Genomic DNA, 19,531 nt, shown 5'->3' on the forward strand with positions numbered 1-19,531 from the left:
CAGTACGTGACAATAACAGCAGTAGTAACAAACTTCCTCAGAAGAGACCAAATACAATATGGTAAGAGATCTTTATTAAAAATTTTGTACATCAAAGGATTAGCTACTACGTTTTAAACAAGAAATAAGATTTTACATATTACAAAAGATGCTATTAGTTCTTGAATTAGAAATAAATTTTATGAACACTGTACATGATACATCTGAGTTGTAAGAGCAAGAACAGGACCGAGTGCCTGAAAGTGATATAACTTAATAAGAAAATGCACTCAATTCTTAGTATACAACATAATATTTCTGGAAAATAGTATGTTAACTTCAGTCTGAAAATGCTGCCTCCCTCTGAGCAGTAACTACCAACAGTGTTCTCATGGACATTTGTGCCCTGCCTGGTGATTTCCCATTTGGAATTTCTTTCTTTGTTGGAGATGTTTTCTTCCTATGGTCTATTTTTCTTGGAGAGAGCATAATGTTATTCCATGGTATGGTTAACACAATCTGCATACAAAAACCTGATGCAAAGCATTTCTCACAATGTCACTTTACCTCCAACCTAGATTAGAAAAACCAACTGTGATAGCACATAAATGTCTACAGAAATAGATTTTTTTATTTACTGTTACCTTTTGTTACAAAGTAGTTAAAAATGAGAAATATATTTTAGCTTATCAGATAACCGTTACTTTGTGTATCATTCATACTACATAATTTTTTTCTTTTTTGAGATTCAGTGTAGCTGCATTAGAATTTAAAATAAAAACAAAACAGAAGATCACTTTAAAATTGCATGACCTATTTGGCTAGGAAGGGTGTGTGAAGCTTTACAGGATAGTATGAACATACAGTTCTCATATAAAAGCATAGTATGTATCTAGTCCAAGGAAGGTAATAAAAAAAAGATTTAAATCTTTATACAGAAAGTGACAATGCCCATGTTATACTATGGAACACATCTACTAATTTGGAATTACAGGTGTAACGTGTGAATAAGAGCGATCAACTTACTAAACAAATTCTTTTAAAAAAGAGAGCAAAATCTATAAATAAAAATAGTGCGTGCTTCCTTTCCGGTGCTATCCTTTGGCTGCTGCTGCGGTGCCAGCCCTAGAAGGCGTAGGGCCCCACGATGATGGTTAACCTGAGCACCGAGCTCGTGCGGTAGTTCAGGCTGTTCACCGTCAGCATCTCCAGGTCCACGATGTGCTCCCGGGGGCCCGACAGCGACTTCACCAGCACCAGCATGGCGCTCACCGCGCTGGTTTGCTGCAACAACAACCACAACAGCAGAGCCCAGCTCAGCGCAGCTCCAGCAGCATCCCTGCTGCTGTGGCACTGCTCCAACACTTCCACAGGGCCATGGCTAATCTCACACCTGGCTGTGCTGCGGGGAGAGCTCCACCTGAGTGAGGCCCACAGGAATAAACTGTGCTGCAGGATCTGTTCCTGATTAGGCTGACTCCCCCAGAGGATGTGGGAAGTGGTAATCTAGCCCAAGATGGTCTTTGTTTTAACCCCATCTACCAGATTTTAAAATAGAGAACAAGTAAAACAAGAGCCCTAATGTCTTTAACAGTGAGGTAGTTTGTTCAGTGGAAGGAAATTCAGAAGTCTGTCTTGTGGCTCATACTCCAGAAGTTGTGCTGTCCTTGTAAATGCTGGGGATTTTTGTTAGTGGTGTGTGCCTATTGCCATCCCCATCTTGTTTTGCTTCAAAGCTCTTTTCCCAATCTGGGGTTATGCTGATGATTTGTCAAACAGCTTTGCCTTTTCCAGATGCTCATATAAGGGTCAACTCCATTTCTCCTTTTGCCCGTGTCAAATATTTTTGTATTTGTCAAATACAAATATTTTCTCCCCATGTCATGTCAGTTGGGTGCACAGATGAATCCAATCCATCTGCTGCATCCAGCTCAGCATTTTACTACAACAGTAGGAATAACTTCCAAGTAAGCTTTTGTTTATCACAGTCCCCTGGCAGGAATAAACATGTGCTTCCTCATTCAAGGCCTGTGATTTCTTGGTGGGTGGCAACAAGAGGTGGGAATTGTTACTCCAAGGGTCAGTCTGAGGGCCATGCTGAGGTCTAACCCAAGTAGGACCTGCAGTGATCTTGCTTTTCAGCAAACAGATGTTTGTATTTTGGGGATAGTTAGGGGGTTTTGATGTGTAACCTGCAATCCAGTGTTTTCCCCTGGATTTGTTATGTCACAACAAATGATATATGGATGAGCAGTTCCCTGTTCCCACCTTGGGTAAACATGGTGTAAATGGCAATACCACAGCTTGGTAACACTTGTTGTGCTATCAAAAGCCCATAATGTCCTGATTTGAAGGAAAATAATGAAACATTAAAATCTCCTAATTACTGTATTTCTGATAGAAGATTTTTGTGCTGAATCTGTTTTACTGAGTGTAAAGCCACATATGAAGGAAGGATTTCCCAGGAATTTGTAAATATTATAGGGGTTCAAGAAAATGAGATTTCTTCCCAAAACAACCCTTAAAAAGCAGATGTTCTAGACACTCCCATTCATGTGTATCTACTTGAAGGTGTCCCACTAACAGGAAATACTGCTATCCCAAATATTTTGAACTTCCTTGGTTTTTCCTAAGGGAAATAAAGGTTTAGTTATGTCTCAGCACAACTCTAAGTTGGCCTGAGCTTAGCTTGGGATGGGGCAATGGTTTCTGGAATGCTGTTATTGATTTCTTCTTTTGCAAAATGAGAAATGTAACTAATGTAATTGTACAAGGAATCTTTATATAATTGTGTCCTAAATAGATTTATCTGAGGTGTTGGTACAGAGAGGTATTTTGTGTGAATCTGACATAGGTGTCCCAGGATTGCTAAATATTCCTGAGTTGAAAGAAACAGTTGGAGTCACAGTTTAGGGTTTTCAGGTAGGACAGTAAAAGGTTTGTTAAAAACTGGAAATGGAGAAACTTGGTAAGGAAACACCAAAAAGCTGCTGAACTTTGGGGTGCTTTGGAAGCCTGATGGGGACCTTTGGGGTTGGTGTGGAGGCAGGGTCTGAGTGCCCCCAGTACTCACCCTCAGGTAGAACTCCCCGTTCTCATTGCCAGACTTGATCCTGAAGGTGTTGATGGTATTGGGGTAGATGGTGGTGGCCTGGATCTGGAAGATGTCGGAGGGCACGGTGCGGTCGGAGCGGATGCTCATGTACTTGTACACCACCGAGTAGGGCAGCTCCCGGCAAATGGCGTTGGACACCGGGCACACGCAGCGGCTGCCACACAGACAGGGGGAGGAGCACAGGGAAAGGCATTAAATACAGTGTTCTGCCTCATTCCATCGTGCCCCCTCTTCAGGATGAGCCTAAAACACAAGATTTAATTTTTCCCTTACTTCTCCGAGGTAAGGACGTAGGGCTCTTGGCAAGGATTTCTGGGGTAGCAACGGAACCCTCCGTGGTAATTCCAGCAGATTTCGTCCTCTCTGCATTCATTAGTGGTCTCACACTCATTTATATCTAGGAGAAAGGAGAAAAGACTGTGTCAAAGCAGATGGAAACAGGGTTGCTACAAAGGTACTACAAAAAACCTGCTTGTCTGTTGAAACCCATCAGGTTTCCTTGCCTTGTTTTCTGGGACCCGGCTATAAAGGGTTTCTCTGTGCAGAAGTGGAATAAACTTGCTTATTGGGTGTTGAGCGAGACTGAATGTTTTTAGCTGAGTGGAGATGCACATTAATCATATATAATGCAACTGTGGAAGTGCTGTCAAGTTTATAATTAGCAAAGAATGATTTTACAGCCGAAGGTGTCCTGGAGACAGAGGAAAAAGGTCTCAAGGAAGAATTGTGATTACCTGCCTTTTGCAGCTTCTCAGTTGTTACAACTTGTGCTTCATTAATGGCTACATTTTCACCAAAAGAGCTTTAGAAGGAATAGTGAAAACTCATTTATTGTTCAAAGTAGAGCTTCTTTTGCCTGAGAAAAGAACCCTGAAGGGAGGTGGAGACTGTGAGCCTTGCACTGTATTAATGCTCTATTTCCTGTCAGTGCCAGAGCCCCACTGTGTACCCACATGGTCTCCTGAATTTCATACAGGCACAGAAAGGCTTTATCCAAATGTAATCTCTTGGAAGGCACAAACAGGTTTTTAGATGCTTAAATCAACCATTCTGCAATGCTCAGTGTCAGCTGCAGTTCTTCAAAAGGGAAAGAAGTTAATCAGGATTTTGTAAGACAAAATACTGCTAAACAAGAGTTATTTTCTCCTGCTTTCTGGCCCAAATTATCACACCTCTTTATTTCTAAAAACATGTTCTGTTCAATCCACTTCTGCTTTACAGAAGCAATAGCTCTTGCACTTAATATATTGTTCTCCAATATTATCTAATAAGATGCAGAGACTTTTAGCACCACTGAGAAAAAACCACAAACTTGAAAATTCTGGCATTTGATGGCACCTGGCCAGAACATTTATTTTTCTACACATGAATTATCTAAGCTGCTGAAGGCTTGCATTTTTTTCTCCTTTATCAGAAGAAACATATCTTTAATTTTTACTGTGACAGGATTTAGGAATCTCTCTGAAAAGAAACACGATATAAAGCCATGTTTCATGTCTGTAAAAAATGACCTGGATTTATTCAGGGACGTTGATCTCAAATTTAAAGTCACTACCTTGACATCCAATGCAAGTTTTACCTGAGGGCTGCAAAAACTGAAATTTTGTCCTAGGAATCCAAAGGACTTGGAGTTTGAGCTGAAGGATTCAAATGAGATTAGAAGACATTTAATGAATCATCAAGTGCTTTATTAACATATCTTCTGCTATCAGCACAGTAATCCTGTCATGCAATACAACCATTAGCTAGCAATCACCCTTAGCCTGAAGTGGTGTAAATGCAGCAGGGCTGAGCCTGCCAAGGGGAGGGCACTCACCTTGGCATGTCCTGCCTCCTACTACCTGGTATCCTTCAGGGCACACGCAGGAGAACTTCCCTGGCTCGTTCACACACTGGTACTGACATAGGTAACTTGAGGTTCTGCATTCATCAGTGTCTGCAGAGAGCAAAAGAGCTTTGTGTTATTGGCTTTTAAAATGTACCTTGTTACAGAACTCAATATAATAGCTAAATGCTTGGGGGAAAAAGAAATGTAAAAAGAACTATCCAAGACCTGAGAAGTGCTGCTTAACCTTGAGAATGGAAGGGTGAGCTCTGCTGGGATTTTGTTAGTAATCCTCCAAAAGGAGGAGTTTGGATTTGAGGAAGCAGAAGCTAAATTAGACTTCAGAACAGGTTTGGGAAAATAACTCTTGAAATTGTGTATACTTGCAGTATTCCAAAATGTGATGACTTTGAGGAAAAAACCCACAGCTGTGAGATTAGTTAGTAAGGCAAAAATGTTGCCTTTGTACTTGTGCCCTACGCTCATGGAGTAGCTCTCTGGGAAAGAGGGAAAGATTTTTTTTTTTTTTCCCCTTCTAATAATAATCAGTGGATACCATTCTCCTGCTTCTTTATCCTTGTGTATCCATCAGTCCCTCGTGAGGGAAGCCTGGTGTGAAACAGAACTGAGCAGTGTATGCCATCAACAGGAAATGAATTTCAACCCATCAAGAGGAGGGGTTGGCTTGGAAAGCACAGACCTCCCTCCTCCTACCTCTGAGCTGAGCCCAGCTCTTGGGCTGGGCTCAGGGATGTCCTCAGAGGCTGCATGCTTGCTGTTCCCTGTTCTGTTCAAACAGGATTAGGTTAAGCAGCTTGGCTTAGCACAGGGAGCATCTGTAACAGCTCCTCCAGCTCACTGGGGAGGGCAGCGCTGAAGCAGGGACCTCTCTGCCTTCAAGGCTGGTAGAAAGGATGAGGGCTCTAAGGGTGAGGTCATCATGTGTCCAAAAGGAGATTAGGGCACCCCTGTGGAGCCTCTGGCAGAGGAAATAAAGTGTTGATTGTATAATGGTACAGGAGGCATGCTGTTTGTGTACACAGGCTGCAAAGCACCTCAAAAGCACACTGGTGCTCTCCTTAAAATCGGGAATTGGAGGTTTTGTTTTCAGAGGAGCCTAACAACACACAGAATTGCCCTTGTTTTTGGTGTGCATTCCTTTCCAATTCATTTAGTGATCATCAGCATTAGACCACCCACAATTCCAGGGAGTTTGTGCAATCAGGGTTCAGAAACCTCTTTCTTCCCACTTGGGATCTGAAGTGCAGCAATCTGTCTTGTTTTGCACTTGCTATAGAGAGACCCATTCCTACCTGTACCTGAAAGCAGCTGCAGCTACTCAGGTATGAATTAGGCTTCTTTGTACAACAAAAAATAAATATATTAAGGGTTTTGGCTACAAACTCTACCCACAGTGTGTCTCCACTTTTATTCTGTCCCTTAGTTCACAGAAAGACTTCAGGGCAAACAAAAAAAAAAATTGGTTTTTCAAGACAAATAAAAAGTCTCACCTTCACAGTTGATTCTGTCACTGCTTAGCTCAAAGCCTGGATTACACTGGCAAATGAAAGAACCCAGGATATTGTAGCACTGCTGTGCACATGGGTTGTTGGCATCACATTCATTTATGTCTGAAAGGAAAAATGAGATGTTTTTCTTGTGCAGGTGGTAATTAGGCTTGGTGGATTAAACCTTAGGCTGGGCCTGTTGCTCAGCAGAAGCTCAGTTGGCTCTATCAATGTAGATCAGCAGACACTGGAGCAATGTTAGGTCTGTGCTTTACATTCCGTGTAAAAACCAGTATTTTTCCAGGAATGAGAGTTATTCTAATGTGTGATGAATTCTCCCAAAAATGTTTAATGTGGCTATTAAGCTCCACATTCCAGCGCCTTTTTTTCAGGTATGAAATGCCAAGTCTCTATAAATAATTGATATAAGGAACACATACTGATAAGACCTCTCAGCATGCAGTGGTTAAGATTTATTTGAGCTATTTATTACTCTGAAAATTTGTTCTTTTAAATTCCATTGCAATTATAACATGAGCCTTTGAGGCCAGTAGAGTTCTGCAGAGCTCTAAGGCCTAGACCATATTGGGGGAAGGTATTTTTCTGTGCTGCAATTTCCATGGTGTTGCCCATCCCAAGAACATTTTGAGGACACTGGTATGAGAAGAGAAGCAATTTTTAATGGGAAGTTTATATAAGTCTAATCACCTCTGGAATCTATAGCCCTTGTTTGGCACAGACTGTTGATTAACTGCTGCTCCTGTCAGTCTGTGGATTTTAGTGTTTGCCCTTGTAGTTCCATACTGCATGTTTTCAATTCATATTTGTGTTTATCAGATATTTCCATGAGCAGAGAGCTGTGCTTGGAGAAAAACCTTTGAGTTCATGGCTTATAAATGTCAACAACATTGTAAATTTACAGATACACCTAAAAACTGACAGAGATGAGGCACTCAGAAAAATGAAACCAATGAAGAGGATATGAATTCTCTGCATAATCAACCTCCTAGTCCTGAAAATGAATGATAACAGGGAAAACTCATCACAAAGTCTTTTTTTCCCTCTGAGTTCATTTCTGGCAACTGTGCAAAGGATGTACATCATTCCTCCTCCAATACTACCAGGAGGAGTAAATTCGGTGGCCAAAGCCCCAGTTCTGTTCATTTTCCAAGAAATATTGACCCATTTTCAATAGAGGCAGAAGTCATGACACAAATGTAATAGCTACAGCTGTCAAGTGCTGCTGTGGCAGATGGGAGAGTTTGTCTTGATGCAGCAGCATCCATTCATAAATCTTCTCCTTAAGCTTTCCTCCCCTTTACCTGGTAGAAAAGTGCCTGGTGAGGCTGGAAAGGCAGGAAAGGGGTGTTTGGAGAAGTGCTGAAAGAATCCACCTTCCATTTGAGCCACGGAAAGGGACAAGCCAGTGACTTTTGTCACGTGGTTCTGTTGTGTCCATGGGCAGTTTTTAAAATCCTATGATTTGGTGAGAACCAAGCGATTCCTGTCTCAGTGCAGAGCTGTGCAGTGTGCCAGGGTGCTTGATGAGGGCTGGCAGTGCTTGGAAGGGGTGGTGGAAGCTGGAAAACACAGCCTGATTTTCCTATGTCTATAATATAGATGTTATATACACAAATTACATCTATAAAGAGCTGACCATCTCCAGCACCAGTCTCTTGATTTCATAGCCATTCTCTTTGTGCTTCTGCAGACAGAGTTACCTTTTGTTATTACTTTCATCCTTCTAGAACAGATGGTGTGATTTCAAACTGGACATCAGTCTTAAAGTTTTACTGTGCAGCTTCCCTTAGTGTTTTATTTCTAAGGGCAACATCACAGCTGAAAGGTCACTCTTAGCGACCCTTGTTTCAATTTTTAATTTTTTCTAGATATTCAAATGTGTTCTAAAGACTTTCTTTTCCATGTGCTGAGGGTAATTACCCTTAACTGCACAGGTATAGTATTGATTCCTTTGATTCCCAGTTCTGGCCTGTGTTGTGTGAACTGGGAATAATATCAGGAAATAATAAAGCAGAACTGAAAGAATAATTCAATCTAGGATTAAGTACTGAATATAAAGCTTTGGATGTTCCTTGCAAATCTGCTATGCCAACAAAATAACAGACACTTGAGAAAGCTCTAAATTCTTCTCCCACCCTCCTGTAACTCCCTGAGAGAGCCTCTCAGTGCAGTGCTTTCCTGGTTGGTGTTGATTCCCTTTCAGTTTGTGCAGGGCAGTGTGTGCTGGTGCCTGGGGGGTCCTTCCCAGCCCTTACCTACGCAGGTGTGGTTGTTGGATGCCAGCTGGAAGCCAGCGTTGCACTGGCAGTAGTAGGAGCCGGGCGTGTTCACGCAGCGGTGGTGGCAGTACGGGGGCAGGGTGCACTCGTCGATGTCTGGGGCACCAAAAAACACCAGTTAGCTCACATGGAAGCACAGCACTTCCCTGCTGCTCTCGTCTCTGGGGAGAGTTAATTGCATTGGGTTAAAAGCAGGAGGAAAGCTTATGTGAGCTGGGCACTGCTTCCCTGGGTATTACAAGATACACTTGAACTTTTCATGTAAGTGACTGTTTTGTAACAAGTTTTATGCTCCTTGTCTTCAGTGTGCATTCCAACTTTATTTTATTGACTCAGTCCTGCAGTAGTGCTTGGTCTGCTTTATTTTGTGTAGGTAAAACTCAGCTTTCCCTGATCCCTCAGGATCAGACACGGTGCTGACCAACACAGCCAATGTGGCTTGGAGCTCATTTTCCCAAAAACTTGCATGCAGCACTTCTGGCACGTACTAAATCTTTTCAGCTCCATTAGGAACAGTCCAGACTTTCTGTGCAAGTACAGGGGAATGGCAAGGATAGAGAATTAATGGGCCTGAAAAGGAAACAGGTGGTTGTGCTTCCATAGGGATCCCCAGACTCTGCCTTTCTCCCCAAGGGTTTTCCATTGCTCCCATTCCCCTGGCTGCCTGTCCTGGATCCCTTCCCACCCAGCAGCACCACCCCTGGCTGTGCATCCCAGGCACTGAGAGCCTTCCACAGCCTCTCCTTGCAGGTCAGCCCTGCTTTTGAGGTGGAGCAGTCTGCCTTTCCAAGAGTCAGCATTCCTGGTGTGCATCGGAGCAGGAATTTCACCTGCCTGCCACACAAAACGTGCACACCCCATTCCCTTAGCCCTCTGCATGTCAAAAGGCTTCCCTGTATTCTGGAGCAGATAGTGGCTCTGGCTTTGCCTGGAAAACATGTTTTATTATTCCATAATCGTGTGTGTGTGCAGTGGCTGCAGCTCGGTGAAGAAATCCAACACTGTGCTCTGGGCTTGTACACAATGGGACATTTCAAAGGATCAACACTCACACAAATCAGACCAGCCTTCACTGGAACAAAGAAAGGCACTTCCCACATCCATGCCAGATCTTGCATTTCCTACCTCCAGCTGTTTCCACCATAGATGTGTTTAAAAAGAGGCCAAGGCTTTTTTTTTTTTTTTAATAATGAGGAAAGTGTTTGTTTTAATATCAAATGAAAAACTAATCTTTAGAAGTTAACCGTTTCTTTGTCAAATTTAGGGCTGAATTTAGTGGAGTGTTTTGGATGATTCTGAATGAAAAGGCTTATGCTGGAAAATTCCTGGCTAATCCATACAGTAGCAATTGTCACTGTAACTCTTGTTGCAGAGAGAAATTTGGAAGTGGAAATGGAATAAATTAAGGAGGCACAGTAGATTTCCATTCTTGACTTTTACAGGACTAAGCTCTTATAAGTAACTTTAAAAAAATAGGATTATACATATGAGCAATGCTTTGGTACTTTTATACACATAAATGCTTTCAGGATCTGGCTCTTATTCAGTGGGAATTTTCCTTGTGGGATTAGGCACATCAGCTCTGGGCAGATCTAAGGGCTGAGATTCATCTGATCAATTGGGCCAAATCTGTTTGAAGTGATGCTGGAAAACAATTCATTCTCCCTGCTGTAATGCATTTCAGAAAAGATTCATTTGGCAGTATGTGAACAAGCAAATAAAAAAAATTAGAAAAAAAGTCAGAAATTGTTAGTGAATTTAGATTAAAATCAACCAATTGTTAAAAATGTGTCTCTTTTTCTCTTTCTACCTACAAGCCAAAATAGTCTGGAAAAATTTCTTTCAAATTTGAGAAACATTTCCTCCCATATGGAGAACCTCTATCAAGATCTGGCCCCAAGAACATTTTCTGGCTAAGCTGTTATAAAATCCCTAAAGACAGGCTTTATTCTGAAATGCTGACAGTACTGACTGTTGGGATGTACTTGTAATTTAGGTCAGTGTGTAATATGTAACACAGGTGTTATTCTTGGTTTTGACCTAAATAGGAGAAGGGAAATTTTACTTTCCAGACCTCTTCATGGATAGATTTAGATGCATAAATATGTTCACATTTAGGTGTAAGGGTCTATCACTCCCATTTCTTCTCCCACTTCTGTCCTGTTTCCTGACTTTCATTTAGGACCATGCCTCTTGATATCAGAAGTGCTGTTGCATGGCAGTGATATAATTTACCTGCTATATAAAAAAATCCAAATAAACCCCAGATATTAAAAAAATAAGTGCATGACCTTCCAAAACTATTTATTTACCTACATTCCAAATTAGTCATCCTACTCCTGCACAGAGAACTGAGAAAAATCAGATACACCTGTGTTTACAGCAATTTGACAGTTTGAGGCCTGATCTATGTCTCTTAGGAAAGAGATAAGAATTTTTATTCTTATTATTTCTACAGTCCTTGGATTGGAATCCTGAAGAAAGAGCCATGCCCAGAAATTGAACTTATTCTAGGTCTCTACTAAAATCTTCCCAATTTCTTACCTGGAGCCTTAGCAAGAAGAGAAGAGATTAAGAATAAAGTAAAAACAAATTAAGAATAAAAATTCTTATACACTTTGAAATGCAGGATCCCTGAAAGAGGAAAAACTCCCAACCTCAAATTCTTTTCTCCCAAGCTGCATAAAACCAGTGCAGTGTCTTAGAAGAGGCTGTCTTGAATATCACCTCCTGGTGTGTAGCTGTGACTCTCTTCCTTCATAGTTGTTTTTATTATCTGACAAACCCAAGGCTTATGGCTGCAGTGGTTCTAGAAGCATCTTATCCATTGAAGTGGTGATTAAAGAGGTGTTAAATGCAGGAACAGGGGATGGCACTTTGGCATGATGGCCCCACCTGAGGATGGGACAGGAGAGATGTGGTGCTTGCCCTGCACTTGGATTTAATTCCATGGCTCCCAGGGGTGCCAACAGCTTATCTTGGCATGGGGAATAAAGCCTGGTGGGTTTTAGAGGCTGCAGCTCTGCTGTACCTGCAGTCAGAGCTTCCATCTCTTTCCTTTGTGCTCAGGAAGCCGAGTCCTGGAGCAGGGCTGGGGGAGGGAGTGCTGTGCCCCACAGACCTGGAGCTGAACCTCAGGGAAAGGTGTGCTTTGCTGCCATCAGGGACTATGGCAGCCTCTGGGACACTGGGCAGTGCCCCAGCACAAACAATCTCACAGTGGGAACTATTAGCAGAACTCAGCTGGTGAACTCCAAGTGTTGATTATCCTTAAAATAGCTCCTCTTCCCATGTTTTAGTGATTAATTACTGTGGTAAAGTGACTATTCCATTGCATTCCAAAGTGAAACAGCTGTTTCACACCACACATACCCGTCTGCTTTATGACTAATATGAAGTTTGCAACTGTAGATAATGAAAGAAAACCATTGGATGGAAAGCAACACTCACCAACACACTGCTCCCCTCGTTTCTGGTAGCCTGGAAGGCACTGGCAGCTGAAGGAGCCTCTCAAATTAACACACACTTGGTCAGCTCTACAACTGTGGGTTCCAGTTGCACATTCATCTATATCTTTATAAAAAAGAAAACAAGTGCAATATTAGTCATTGCATTTACTTAAAGTATTTAGCCTGTGGAAATGCTTTACACGTCTTTCAGCTACCTATGAGTGCAGACAGAAAAGTTCAGATGCACTCCCAAGATGTCATCTCAACACTTGCAGCTATCAGAAATCTGGTAATGTTTTAATTCTCATATGCTGCCTTTGTAGATATTTTCAGATAAAGTTATTTTAAACATTTGTTTGTCAAATACCATTAATATTTTGTACTTGTCAGTCTAGAGTTTTCTGTGAACTTCTTGCAGCTTCATCATATTTGAATCATTTGCCTGTTTTGTTTTGCTTTGGTTTTTTTCCCACGCTGGTTGGATGTTTCATGCTGAATTACTCCAGAAAATTTCAGCAAATGTAGTTCAGCTCTTTCTCAAGGAGAGGAGTTAGAAATATGTTGTTTTGCTGGTACTAAAAGGACTCTGCTGATCTCTTGCATGGTTCCTGTGCTCCATGCCTTGGACAGGGACTTGGAACTTGGTATGTGGTGGCCTTCTCATCAGGAAGAGATCTGCCTCTTGTCATTCCCATGAAAATTCTCCTAATTCAGTCAATCTGTTCAAGTCTCTGGAAACAGTTTGTGTGTTTGGATTTGCACAGCACAGCTCAAACTGCAAGTTCTAGCCCGATACTTTTCAGAGTAATTCAGGCAGCTTTTAGTTTGCACTCAATGCAGGTTTATACAAGTATAAAAACAGCATTTTCATTTTGCCTGCTCATTATGACTGCTGGAGGTACTTAATTATAATTAAACTGCATGTGCTGACAAATGAATTACAATTTGCTTTCTCATCTGAACATCCAAAACGTTGGAGAGCTTTTTATTGTAACATGACACAGTACAGTGAGATGACTTTTTAATTTTGGCATCGTACACAATTTGGAGACTCTAGGCTGAATAAACAAATTCCTTAAAACTTATGATCTCTAGTTTACAAATCTCAGCTGACCTCTCTATTTGTATAGGCACTGGGGATGTTAGAACATCACCAGTGGCAGATTCTGGGTGGTGCTTTGGAAAAAATGATGGATTCTTTCTCATAACAAATGAAAACAATTTCGACCACAAGATTCAATAAAAAATAAACCATCAACAGTTTGAATTAATTCCCAACGTTTACCCTCTCCCCAAATGTCCAAATATTTTACATACATCTTCCCTTTATTCTACAGAGAAGCTAAAGGCCTCTTATGTTGGGCTGCTCTTTGCATTTCTGCAGTGTCAGTCCTGAAGCTGCTGAGATCACTGTTGTGTCCTGACACTGCAAAGCACATTCCCAGGTGTGAAGATGACTTTTGGGAACTACAACTGGCTACCTCCTGCCACCCAACACCAGGCAGCTCAAGGCAAGTCTTTGCAGGGACCTCATGAGCTTTGCACTCCCAGTTCCCACAAAAGCTGGAAATAAAATACAATTCCAATCCTTTTTGTTGCAGACTGTGCCGGAACAAAGAAGGTTTAGTTGATTTTTAGGAGCTTCGTATATGAGTAAACATGAAGTTGCCTTTTAGGATGGATTAGTTAATGTATTGAATAATAAGCTACTCCAGCTAAAATGATTCATAGATTTACTTATGTACTCATGGTTTTTGGCTGTTCCTGATGGTAAGTTCAGCTGGACAGAAAAACTATTATTGCCTGCTTGCTGCTTCCCCATCTGGAAACCTTTGGAGGGTTTTGATGTTCTGGCCAAGATCTGGGTTTGTAAAAGGTGTGGGAAGTGAGGCAGCCTCCTGCCTCCCCTAGGGAAGGGTGGTAAGGCTGCCCTGCTTGGAGTGGGCCTGCTCCCACCTGTGCAGGGAAATCCACACTGCTAGAGCAAGGCAGGTGGCCTAAAGTTGTGTTTGAGGGAAATAGGTTGGGAGGAGAACAGCAGGCACCTGGGAAGGTTTCAGTGCTGGCATCTCCCATATTGCAGTGGGTACAGATGTGTCCTACTGTTGTGACCAATGCAGGGGCGAGGAAGTGAGTGAGGATTTCCGTGCTGAAAGCAGTGCCAAATGTGGATTGGGTTGGTGCAATCCCAGGGCAGCCCAGCCCTTGTGGAGTATGGGAAGGAGCACTGGTGGATTTAGCAGTGATGCTGCAGCTCTTGGCACTCAGTGTGACCCAGATCACTGTCCATTACAGAAATAGTGTTTCCTAACTGTCCAGAGAGTTACTGGAGAAATAGAGGTGTGGGAGTCATCAGAGGGAAGCAACAGCAGAACTGGATTTTCCTTGGCATGTGGCAGAGTGGCTCCATTTCTCTGAGGTGGTAGAGGCAGAGTTATTTATTTACCAATGCACACCTACTTCTGGCACCACACCACACTGGGGTCTGGGGATTGATTTGGGATTCCCACAGTGAGTCTGTGGCTCTTGAGTGAGTAGGTTGTCTATCTGCAGTTCTTCAGGGTCTGACCAAGCTCAAGTTTCACAGATTGTTTTCCCAGTTCTGTCCCCCTGTAGGGAAATCATTCACTCCCAGGTCTTCATTCCATTGTTGAAACAGACTTTTCCAATCCATGAAATTCCCAGATTTACCATGACTCTGACAGTGCCCTCTGACCTGACAGTGATTTTGAGGTTTTGTCAAATCCTGCTTCTAGTCTGTATCAAATATGGGAAGCCCGTGATCCTCCTAAGTTCTACCACTTCATTCCATTCGATGTTTCTTGACAGAACCCCTGGGCTTAAGTGGGAACAGTGAATGAGGCTTTGGGAATCCAAACTTTGGTTTCTGCCTGGTGCAGACATCCATAGAAATGATTTTTCTCTGAGAAGACACTGCAATCTGGGGCAAGGGTGTGATGCAGGAACACCACAGAGCTCACCAGCTCTAATCCTGAGAGCAAGATAAATTTATTTGACCTTTCCTCCCTAGCATGAATGTTTAATAATGTGTTACGTGCATGTGTATTTATAATAATTAAAAAAAATTAAAACAAGGCTCTCCACTGCACACACTTGTCCCTCTGGGGAGAGGGTGAGAGAACAAACATGTGACAGATGTTTGTCATGTTGCTTAATGCACTACTGGAAAGCACTCAAGATACCACAGTGATGAGTGCAGTATAAGAAACAGATCTAGAAAGAAAATATGGGGCTTTTACAAGCTCATTCTTGAGCATCTTTCCTCTACATCCTCTTTTCCAAATTTAGTGTCATCATGACAAAGTTCATCTCCAGAACTGTTTCAGCAGCTCGTTCCATAACTGAGGCTTCTGCCTTAAGCAAATATCTTGCCTGATAAGAAAACACCTGAAAACACTCCCAAATCATTCCTCATGTTTAAATTTCATTTTTAGATGTTGTACAAGCATTTGTTTGTCTAGGTAAGCCATATAAATTACACCAGTAACTAGTAATGAAAGTGATCTGCTCTTTTTTCTTTGTTTTCTAATCTCAGCTAACATTTCTAAAGGTTGTGCTGTTCACTACACATAAACAAGGGCTGTAAGTTTGTATTAGTTAAAAAACCTGAAGGGTGTTTGATTATTGATGCATGCAACCTATGAAATACAGGTTAGTTCTTAAACTCACTGTATCTGAGTCTGATTGATGACTTTCTCAGATTTTTATTCCCAGACAGTTTTCCTCTGGACAGTTACATCCTGTGTAGGTGGAAAAATTCCTTTGAAATAGTCTGGGTGTCTTTAACAATCCTTTTGCAAATCAATCTTACTTAAAGAGGGAGCTGGGTTACCTTCAGTGTCTTGATCACTGTAATAACTGAACTGAGGGAATTATGTAGTCTTTCATTAGGCCACCCAAAATCAAACTTATTAAGGGATTTTTTTGTACTTTGGTTAGAAAAACTATTTGCAAAATGGGTTCAGATTGAGTACTTCAGTTTCTGTTGCTTGTAAGTGTTACATCCAGAATACTGCACTGGAAGGATGTGACAGTTCTGAAGTTGGGGATTTGCAAAGCACAGAATTCAGGTTCTCTGAACGCTTTGAATTCACATCCATTTAATCTCACACTGTTTTTCCTTCAGGCTTGTGCTTGGTCAAACCTTGCTGTGCCCAGAATGGGTTAGGTGGTGTGAGCCTTTATCAAGTTGCTGAATAAAATCCTTAAATTAGAATCAAGGTGAATCTAAGGAGAAGTGGGGCAGAAACACAACAATTAGGGACACCATGTCTCCTTTAAGTGACGTGTCAGCTCCACTGCTCCTCCAGAAATGTGAATGGAAGTCCTCAGCTGTGGTAAGTAGGGCCTTCAGACCCCAGTGAGTCACCCTGATGTAAATACTGCCTTTTGCAGCAATTTCCAGGCTGCTCTAGAAAGCTCTTTTTATAAGACTGTGCCATCCATAACTCTCTGTGAGTTAAGAGAATGCTCTGAGTTGCACAGGCAAGTGCCTGAGGCTTGCAGGGTGCTACAGCCATGGTGTGAGAACCATGGAGGGCAGCAGAGCTCACTCCTGTATTCCTTCAAAATATAAATCAACTCGCATTTCATAGTTTTAATTCCACAAGCCTCACTAATGGCTATACCCAGTGATTCCCTCATTTTCCAAAAATGTGCCCGCACTGCCTCTTGAAGTGATTTGCACAATTCTGTCCCTCCACTGCTGACTTTGGCAGCCTGCTCTGTATTTCAACCACCAGTTGTGTACAAAAATTTTGCCTGACCTGCTTTTTAGCTATAGCTTTCCCTAACCCTCGTGTATGGCTCCCTCTTTTAGAGATAGTTTTTCTGCTTCTCTCCTGCACTTCATTCTCTCAGGCCCTTATCTAGATCCTTAAAATTTTCTTGCGAATCTCTCTTTCTCAGCTCCAGCCCTGGCTCCGTTCCCTTCCCGCTGTGACTCACTTTTCCCAAACCCCCTGACTCATGCTGCTCGCTCACTTATGCAACAGCTTAATCTCTGCAATTTGCTTTGTATCATTAGAAGCAGCATAAAACCAGAGATGCATTTCACTAGGGCTTTGGACTTTGCGAGAAAAAAATGCTATCCACATCCACCTTCATCTGATTTAGGGCACTTGAAGCTTCTCCTCCTTTCCAGCACATACCTGTATGTTGTGCTCAGAGCTGCAGAAATGTTTTCTTAACTAACTCAAGTGTGTCTTGCTCCTGTGACTGAAGTGTTCAGCTTCTTGCTGGTTCTCAAAATATTGCAATATATTACAGCATCTTCTTGCTCTCTGTGTACATCCTCCTCTGTCCAAACAAAATGTTTCCAGGTTGCTTTTCTCTATCCTGGTCCATAGCAATCTTAATATTCCACCATATAAAAAAAGAAAGCTCTTAAAATATTTTATGGGATTGAAATTCTTATTTCTGTCCCCACTGAGGAGCATCAGTGGAGCAGCTTCTGAATGGTTCATAGAAATCCAAATCCATGATGGTCCCACTGATGTCAGCATTCCACTTGTTATAGGCTGCAGTGAACCTGTTCTCAATTTGTTTTGAATGTAAACCATAAATATTTTACTTAATGGGTTTAAATTTTTTGAGTTCTCAGTGTGAGTGAGGCCAGAAAATGACTTGGTCTATTTTTCTAATGGATTCATCTGAAGAGCAAACATCAGCTCCCCCGTCAGCAATGGCACCAGACAGTCTGATATCAGACACACAGTGATCTGCACGGGGCTGCAGCATCACTGACAATTTACTTAACCTCAGGGTTCTGTCAAAACTTTCCCTTTCTGACCACTTCATTAACTTCTATTCTGTCTGTAAGGTGTTTTATGCTGGCATCTTTCAGAAAGAACCACCTGAAGTTAACATACTTGGAGAAATTAGACCTCTACACTTCATCCATGAGCATGGGCTTATTTTATTTGACCAAATTAAGTATTCTGTCCCTTATTTATGTTTCTTATATTGTTCTTGCAACTGAAGCCAGGCTCACTGCTATGTGGTTTCCTGGATCCTCCCTGATCCTTTCTTACACATAGGAACAACATTAGCAACCTCCAAATTCCCTGGTTCCCTCCCCAGCCTTAGCAAGCTATCAACAATTTCTGTCAAAGGCTTTTCTATTTCCCTTGCTACTTCCTTCAACATTTGCAATGTTATTCATCTGGGCTGGATGCCCAGACAGCTTTTAACTCATTGCTGTTGGGAGGTTGTGCTTTGTGGAGGTAGAGCCCAGCACAAGATCTGTTACATAACATCAGGGCAGGAGGCAGCAGGAGATGAAATATCTTGAGAAATTTCCCATTCCTGGAGTGGCAAAACCTGCTAATGCAGAGACCTTCACTCCCAGTACTGTCAATTTCCAGTGGTGGCATGAGGGACCCTCTCTAATTCTGCACAGCTCTGCAGCAGCCCAAAACCTCCCCTTTTTTTGCTGGTTTTTCCCTTTTAAATTTTCCTTTGCCCTTTCATGTGAGGTATATTGGCCTGATTGCCCTGGTAACAAGTTTTCACAGTTGAGCGAAGGTAACCTGCACAAATACTTGTTTGCACAGGAAAAAGAGATGTGAGAGCCAAGACCTACATTTAAAGCAAATAGGTGAGGTAGAACGTTTAAATTAATGAGATTTTCCTGAAAAACGGCGCTCCATTTGGTGTGCTGAAACATTTTCCCTCTCCCATTTGAGAGTGCAGCAAAGCAAGTTCCTTGTGGATTCATCTCCTCCTGCTCCTGGGTGCAATGGGAGAAGACAAGCAAAGCACTGGTGTGGTAAATGTGCAAAAAGAGAATTGAATGCACCACAACTCATTGTGTGATTTTTGTGTTTGGACTGCAAAAGAGTCCAGAGCAACCTCTGTGGATTTGGGCAAGTTACTCAAGCACAGAGATTCCAGGAATGGAAGGTACAGGAAAAGCATCCTTCTGTTGACAGGCCAGAGTTAACAAGCTGGCCTAAGTGAGCCTGCCCTGCAGTTTTCTGTCACAATTATCTATTGTCTCTGGTATGTCCAAAGCAAATTGACTTATCACCCAGAACAGCTCCATAAAGGAGTGAACCATGGCTTTCAGCACCAGAACATCTCCCACGTGCTTGTGAGAGGCAGGCAGCTGAGAAGGGAGAAAAGAATGAATGAAGCTTTGAACTGATGCATTTGAAAATGCTTTTCTTCCTTTCTCCTGCTCTTTCCCTCTGTGTGAGATGTTCTTTCCCTCTCTTAGCACACACTAAGTACTCTGGGAGGTGAATTGCACGTGGGAAATGGCTTCTAATTCCAAGATCCTTTGGAATTGGATGGATATTAGATGGATACCTCATTATCCAACCACAGCCACA

At 42.1% G+C, this 19,531-nt stretch overlaps 1 protein-coding gene and 1 long non-coding RNA gene across 3 annotated transcripts in view; one reads left to right on the top strand and one right to left on the bottom strand.

Moving 5' to 3' along the window:
* LOC135297734 (uncharacterized) overlaps nt 1-19,531 on the top strand; it is a 130,973-nt gene that overhangs the window by 15,411 nt on the left and 96,031 nt on the right. The window contains exons 2-4 of the long non-coding RNA XR_010359650.1: nt 13,514-13,687; nt 13,778-13,946; nt 16,324-16,534. This is a non-coding gene — a long non-coding RNA (uncharacterized LOC135297734). The remainder of the gene's footprint in view (nt 1-13,513; nt 13,688-13,777; nt 13,947-16,323; nt 16,535-19,531) is intronic.
* Nucleotides 53-19,531, bottom strand: part of EFEMP1 (EGF containing fibulin extracellular matrix protein 1) — a 45,154-nt gene continuing 25,675 nt past the window's right edge. For both annotated transcript variants that reach the window (XM_064415577.1, XM_064415579.1), the window contains exons 5-11: nt 12,178-12,300; nt 8,704-8,823; nt 6,431-6,550; nt 4,911-5,030; nt 3,368-3,491; nt 3,053-3,248; nt 53-1,263 (exon numbers count right to left, since the gene is read on the bottom strand). In XM_064415577.1, coding sequence (XP_064271647.1) covers nt 1,105-1,263; nt 3,053-3,248; nt 3,368-3,491; nt 4,911-5,030; nt 6,431-6,550; nt 8,704-8,823; nt 12,178-12,300 — 962 coding nt within the window. In that variant the 3' untranslated portion in view covers nt 53-1,104. The remainder of the gene's footprint in view (nt 1,264-3,052; nt 3,249-3,367; nt 3,492-4,910; nt 5,031-6,430; nt 6,551-8,703; nt 8,824-12,177; nt 12,301-19,531) is intronic.

This window comes from Passer domesticus, chromosome 3, assembly GCF_036417665.1.
Source record: "Passer domesticus isolate bPasDom1 chromosome 3, bPasDom1.hap1, whole genome shotgun sequence".
NCBI lineage: Eukaryota > Metazoa > Chordata > Aves > Passeriformes > Passeridae > Passer > Passer domesticus.